The sequence below is a fragment of the Dioscorea cayenensis genome, chromosome 4 (genome assembly GCF_009730915.1).
Source record: "Dioscorea cayenensis subsp. rotundata cultivar TDr96_F1 chromosome 4, TDr96_F1_v2_PseudoChromosome.rev07_lg8_w22 25.fasta, whole genome shotgun sequence".
NCBI lineage: Eukaryota > Viridiplantae > Streptophyta > Magnoliopsida > Dioscoreales > Dioscoreaceae > Dioscorea > Dioscorea cayenensis.
The window spans coordinates 1,408,413-1,415,301 of record NC_052474.1 but is presented as its reverse complement, the minus strand read 5'-3'; the positions used below and the strand labels follow the sequence as shown (position 1 = coordinate 1,415,301).

The following is a 6,889-nucleotide window of genomic DNA, read 5'->3' as shown; positions in this document are numbered from 1 at the left end:
AAGCGATCATAAAAGCACCGCAGGAACATTATTAAGCGACATTTCATTATAACTCACAGAGAAAAGCATTCGAAAACTCTCGCCGTTTCTCGGATCGAAATCGAAATCGAAATCGACGAGACGAAGACGAAGAAGCTTCAAACCCTAACCCTAATCCTCGAAGCTCGAAAGCTTAGAACTCTCGATCCCCTTCCTCAATGGCGGCGAAGTTAGGAGTAGGGGGTCGTTGGAGATGAAGTGCAAGCGCCATCCCTACGAGGTCGGTCCCGGTGTTTGTGCCTCTTGCCTCCGGGACCGGCTCCTTGACGTCCTCGCCGCTCAGATTGCCCTCGCCGACACTCCCCGGCGCCGGCCAGAACCAATATTGCTCCCGGCCTCCATTTCACCCAATCGTCGCTCCGTCGATTCCGCTGGACCACGTCGTCAACTCCTCTTCTTCAGCACCCCGCAGGTAGCCCCGTCCTCCACCGCCACCGCTCGCCGGAGCCGATCTTTTCTATCTTCCCTCTTCTCCCACCCCCGATCCAATGAGCATCACACCGATCCGGTGAAATCGAAGCGATTTGGCTCAATTTCATGGATCTCGAAGCTGATTCCTGGCCGTCGGAGGAGAAAGAAGACGAAGATGAGTTCCCCTCCGCCGGTGAGGATAGCGTGCCGGGACAGGGGGATGTCGCCGGCGGCGGAGGACGACGACGATAGGGACACGGTATCGGAGAGCGGGTACTCGACGGAAGCCTCCGGAATGAGCCGGAGAACGATGCCGACGCCAATGAGAACGGTGCATCACCACCATCGCCACCGGCAAGGCGGCAGCGGGTTCACCATGTGCCTAAGCCCGCTGGTGCACACCTTGCCGGCCGGGAGGCGGTGTCACGCAGCGCCGGCAGCAGAGATCGGGTTCTCCGGTGAGCTACGGCCGGTGCTAGCGCACCCAAGAAGCAGCGGCGCCGGCGCCGGCGCCGAGTCCTTCGGCCCAAATCGGTCACGGAAGCTGGCGGACTTCGGGCGATTCCGGTGACGATTTCCCCCCTCTTCTCCTGTTAATTACCCATTTGCCATTCTCTTCTTTTTCTATATTAAAAAAAAAGAAAAAAATCACAATTAATTGCGATCCAAATTAGCTCTCTTTCATAGTTTTTTTTTTCTATATATAAAAAAGCGGGTATAAAAAAAACGTGGTTTCATCCAAAACCGGGCCTTTTTTCTCTCTTTTTTTTTTAATTTTAAAAATGCGAAAGTACATGGTTAACGGTCACTCGGTTGATACAGTTGGCTTCCTTTTGAATTAAAAAAAGACACATTTGCCCTTCTCATCTAAATAAATAATAAATAATAAATAATAAATAATAAATAATAAATAATAATAAATAGTAGTTTGGTGGGAGATGGAGGTGGATTGATGGTCGCAGCCCTAGTGATAGTTGTATGCATTTACACAGAGACATATTTGGAGGTGTTCAACTACCCCCATTAGATGCAACCATTGACCAATTTTGGCAGTCTTAGCATGGAGTTTTTTTTAGGCACTAGAGTGACTTAGGCTTGGATTAATGCCTTATTATTATATTATAATTTTTTGTCTATCTATCTATCAATCAATCAATCAATTTTTTAGCTTTGCATCTAAAATTGAATAATTTTGAAGAGTATTATGACCTCGTCCTTGTTTTATAATGTTTTTGTTTGGTTAGTCTTATCAATGCAAATACAAAGGCTTTACTTTACACATGTTGGTGGTGTTGATTATTGGCAAAACATAGCTAGCTTTCTTTTTTCTAGACTACAAAAATTAAGTTTTTTATTCATTGAAAACAAGATCTGCAAGTGGTAGTGGTGTGTCTTCTATGACATTCACAATGCTTAGAAAAGTCTACTAGAGCTCAAACAAGATGTAGTAGAAAATATCTTTGGGTAACTTTGGTCAAATAAAAATTGGACTTTTTCTTTTTTCACACTTCCTAAACATCATCAAACGTCTTGTTCTACTTGATCTGAAAAGAAAAAAAACTAATGCATTGTAAAATCAAAAAAGCATGGCATGTTTGGAAATCTTCATTGAAGCCCTCATATTGATCCTTGAAAAGTAAGGTTTTATTTTATTTTATTTTATTTTATTTTTGATAAATATCAACTGAGAGTTAGCGCTTTGTCGCTCTATCTCAAAAATTTGCCTAAGAAGAAGAAATAATAAAAAACTTCTCACACTCATTATTGTGTGTGGGTGTTTTTTTTAACTTTAGCGAGTAAAATGTGGATGTGAGAATATTTAAAACATTTTCCTTAATGGCCAACAAAATGATGAGTTTACTCTCTTCTTTTTCAATCTAGGATATGCTTGCATACTTAGAATTGGCCAGTAAGAAAAGACAAATTTGAGTGACGTGAAACACACACTAGACTAACTTTTGATTGTTCTTATTGCCCTACTTGGAATGCTTCCAGCGGAAAACCAAAGAAATATATATTCAAAGATGAGACGTAAAAATTAATATATTCATCAATATCATAGTTGCAGCCTTTGTTAGATAACACCTAAAATAGATATTTACGTCCAAATATTACATTAGAGAAAAAGGCCAAAAATACATCTCAATCATATTATAAATCACAATTTGTGGGTCAACACGGCTGATAAGGCCTCGTCAAACTCACAACAAAGTCTCACAACAAAAAAATAATCCAGAAAATTGTCTCTAAAAGAAGCAACCCATCATGCCTGTTATTCAATATTAAAACAGCAATAAAAGGCACTGCTTAACTTGGCAAAGTTTTAAAATAAAGCAAGAGAATGATTCAGAGACTTTGCTTTTTTAAAAGCAAAGTTTCTTTTATACTGTTCTGCCACACAAGGTGTGAGAAAGTTTTAAATAACATTACCTCAAGGTTCCATGGTTAATGAACCCATGTCCAGATTGAGAAACCTTATGTACATTGACTTCAATATCAGAGAGAGAAGACTTTTATATTTTCCACCAAATTTGGAGATAAGGATGGACTTTGGGACATGACCTATCAAAGAAAACGCTTGTTTGCTTTCTTCATGGTGTTTTATCCGTGTGGGGAGGAGCACTTGACAAAGATATTTGAGTGATTGATCATTGGAAATACTATGTTAGCTTTTAACCATTAACTTAGAATCAAGATTACCCAAGACCTCCATTGTAACTGTCACTTAAAAGATTGTTTTGATTACGAGTGCCTCAAATAACTATGAATACAAGAAAGGGTCTTGGTCTACAAATCATTAGTATAATAACCTATTATTTAAATTGTCATTTAATGAATCAGTCATTATAGTTGGCATATGGATTACTTAACAATTTGTGTCCAAATCTATCATTTTTGCTACAACCTGTCTATTCCTCTTGTTCATGTTCAACATCAGCATTTGCTTGGCCTGCATGATCTCATGCATACATTCAAACGCATGAACCACCTTTTAGCATCTACTAATCCAAAGTTAATAACCTAAACATAAACTGTGAATAAATTACTGTTGCAGAAATGGACAATGAACAGAGAGTTGTAAACACTAGCAAACAAGTTTTGAAAACTTATCATATCACTAATCAAAAAGAATGAAACAAAATTTCTGCCTGCTATGTATGCAGGTAAGAAATCACAAATATTAACTATATCAATTATTCTTGATGTTCATGATGCAACTAAAACAGTTATCCACGAGTTGTGACTACAGTTCTCAATGACTTCTTATGGAAAATGGTTCTATTGACAACAGTAAAGACAAAGAAAGAAAATATAAGTAACTAAAACAAGCTAACCAGAAAATAGATTCAACCTTCATACTAATAAGCAGCCTCCTCCAGAGAAAGTCATCACAGTTTCCACAGATCTGATTGTGAATTCAGTCATTGGAGACAGGAAGAACCTTCAGAGACCATGCAGCACATCACATTGACAAGTTGAGCACAGCCTACAAACCGACAAGAAGGTTTAACAATTGCATCCGCCAGAAGCTTGTTGTGACTGCGAAGTGTTTGCATTGGTAGCCTTTAGATTCACATCAACCATGTCTTCTTGCTTTGTGGAAGAAAGGGTCTCCATCCCAGGCAGTGCAGCAGCAATTTTTCGGAAAAGTGCCTAGAGGAAACAAAGATGTCAGTCTCAAGACTAATCAAACATGATTGCAAAGCCTCATATTGACTAAAGGCCCAACATATCAATCAATGCCTGCACGCAGAAAAGAACTATGACCACATTTTCTTTGATGCTTTGAGATTTGACATCAATAAGAACTAAAGTTGTGGGCATAAAATATTATAAGAGAATCCAAGGCACCCTAGGAGACAGAAAGTACAAGAAATAAAATTCAAGCTAGCAACAGACCTTTACGTTGAACCCTGCTTTTGCACTTGTCTCGATAAACATGACACCAAGATCCTTCGCCTTTGCCTCTCCTTCCTCTATAGAAACTTGCCTGCAGCCAAAAAGCTCTACCATCAACTGAAAAACAATTTCATTCTGCATTGCTGGTTAGCTATCATACACACAACAAGCTCCCAAAAGTATATGATGCCAGAAAAGATGGTTACACAGGGAATTTCTGTAGCATGTATCCCTATTAAATCTCCCACTGGAGAAATCTGGTTATTTTCCAGTACTAGCTTTTGGGTGGAAAAACATAAAGTGAAACATCAAGCACAGCTGGATAAAACTCAAAATCCAGACTTCTCAAAATATCTTATACAAAGAGCCTGGTTTGAAGGCCCAAGCCTGGAGTTAATATCAAGGCCCTTAAGCCAGCCTAGCCCATTCATTCTCCCATTCATGTGGGAAGCATCGACTTTATGGACTATATCAGCTTCATGGTGCCTACCCAGGGCCCATTACATTAAGATTACAGTTCAAACTACTATATAATAATATAATGTCCCAGGCTACAACCAGACTACCGTTACAATATACGAGGCATTATAAGTTGCATATTGATGAAGGTTGTCACAAGGCAACAATTAATTTACCTTTTGTCCACAAGGTCAGTTTTGTTTCCAACAAGAACAATGATAACATCTGTCCCCCTCTCCGTGCGAACCTCTTCAATCCATTTTGAAGTATTCAAAAAAGATTGCCGACCTAAATTATACAAGAGCAGTTATCACTGTGAAGGATATCTCTATAATCACAAATCAAATTGCAAAATACGTTTCACTATTTATTGATGGAAAATGTCAAATTTGAAAAATAAGAATGAAAAGAAAAAACTTAACATCAGTGTATCCAACAAATTTCCAAGCACAAGATTATATGTATCAAGGACTGAAACATACTTGCAACATCATACACAATCACAGCAACAGAGGAGTCCCTAATATAGCTTGGAATAAGGCTTCTAAATCTCTCTTGTCCAGCTGTATCCCTGAAAATCAAAGGAAGAAAAATGAAAAAAAAAATAAAATACTCCGAAGGGGAATTTGTGTAAACTAAACTCTACCAGCTTAAAAGTATACTTGGATGCTCTTTTAATTAAAATGACTTTATGTAGCATACAAGATTACCTTTGCTGAGAAAGCAAACTAGCCTAATTTAGAGAGTAGTCTAGTTTTACATGACTCATCACTCTCACCCTCTTCCATAAGACGGTAAAGAATGACAATAAAACACTTCCACACAAACATTGCACTTCAATCATTGAATTAAACAAATTCTAATTAAATAAGGCATGCTTTATTGGCTCTTGAGTGCATATCCAGTTTGCTAAAAGGTTGCACATGCAATAAGTTTAATGATAAAGAATCGATAGACTATATCAGATCTGAACATGTTTAAATAAATTAGCTTAAGTAAAGAGATGCTTTTGGCCATACCAAAGCTGCAATCTAACAGTTCGGTCTTCAAGGTACATAGTCTTTGACAGAAAATCAATGCCAATGGTAGCCTGCATATCATCAGAATGAGAATTACACATGATGCAAAACATAAGACTAGATGAAGAGAATTCTTGCAACATAGCAGAAAAAATGTACAGGCAGTCTTAAAAAAAAAAAAAATTGTAATTTCAAAGCCCTCAAATAACGGAGATGGCATCATGTCTAAGAATGGTGTTTCCAATCAAGAAACTTTTCCATTGAACGATGAGTTAATAATTGAACCATACTAACTTATGCTTAATAAAACAGAGTTACATTGCTCTGCAACAAGACAATTCCAAGGGCATCCAAAATCTAAAAATTTGAGCTTTTTGGATGCTCATGGATCTGACAATTATAAAAATACAAAAATAAAATAAATGATTGAGATCATGAAATGCCATAACATAATCCACCCTTGCTAGCCATGCCGGGAGACTAAAGTATGCAACTATTTCACAAATAATAACAATTCACCACGAGATCAATAAATAAATCCAATTAAAAATTCAAAGGCAACCAAAACATGATCAACAATGAACCCTAGATCGTCCTCAAATCTCCTCGATCAAAAGAAAACAAAAATTCAAGGAACCAGAAACTAATCAAGATCCAACAAAGAGTGAAGAAAAGAAACCCTAAAAATATCAGATCCATGAAGAAGAAAGCATCATCCAATCTAGAAGAGAAGGATCAAGAGCAGGACCTGGTACGTGTTATCAAACTTGTCATACATGAAACGGGTGATGATGCTGGTCTTGCCAACGGATTGGTCGCCGAGAAACACCAATTTGTACTTCGCCAAAGCCGACACCGGAGCCATTGATGCCGCGACGACGACGACGAAGACGAGGAGAACGGCACGGTTTGCTGACCTTCGAACGCCCAAAGAAATGCACTTCGTTCCCCGTATATTAATAAACCAATTTATCTTTGAAAGTCCCTCAAACATTTATAATTTCAAATCAGTCCTCTAAAATAACAAACTCCACAGAAATGTATATAAAATTATGAAATTT

General features: G+C 38.3%; 2 protein-coding genes across 2 annotated transcripts; one reads left to right on the top strand and one right to left on the bottom strand.

The window, feature by feature from the left end:
- Positions 1–1,731, top strand: LOC120258071. Its single transcript, XM_039265412.1, has one exon. The coding sequence runs from the start codon at positions 233–235 to the stop codon at positions 1,019–1,021; it is 789 nt and encodes a 262-aa protein (XP_039121346.1). The 5' UTR covers positions 1–232; the 3' UTR covers positions 1,022–1,731.
- A 1,851-nt stretch (positions 1,732–3,582) lies between these two features.
- On the bottom strand, positions 3,583–6,769 carry LOC120257894 (ras-related protein RABH1b). Its single transcript, XM_039265186.1, has 6 exons — positions 6,577–6,769; positions 5,829–5,899; positions 5,292–5,380; positions 4,986–5,097; positions 4,351–4,441; positions 3,583–4,104 (listed from the first exon to the last, which is right to left on the bottom strand). The coding sequence occupies exons 1-6, from the start codon at positions 6,691–6,693 to the stop codon at positions 3,958–3,960; spliced, it is 627 nt and encodes a 208-aa protein (XP_039121120.1). The 5' UTR covers positions 6,694–6,769; the 3' UTR covers positions 3,583–3,957.
- Positions 6,770–6,889: the final 120 nt, after the last annotated feature.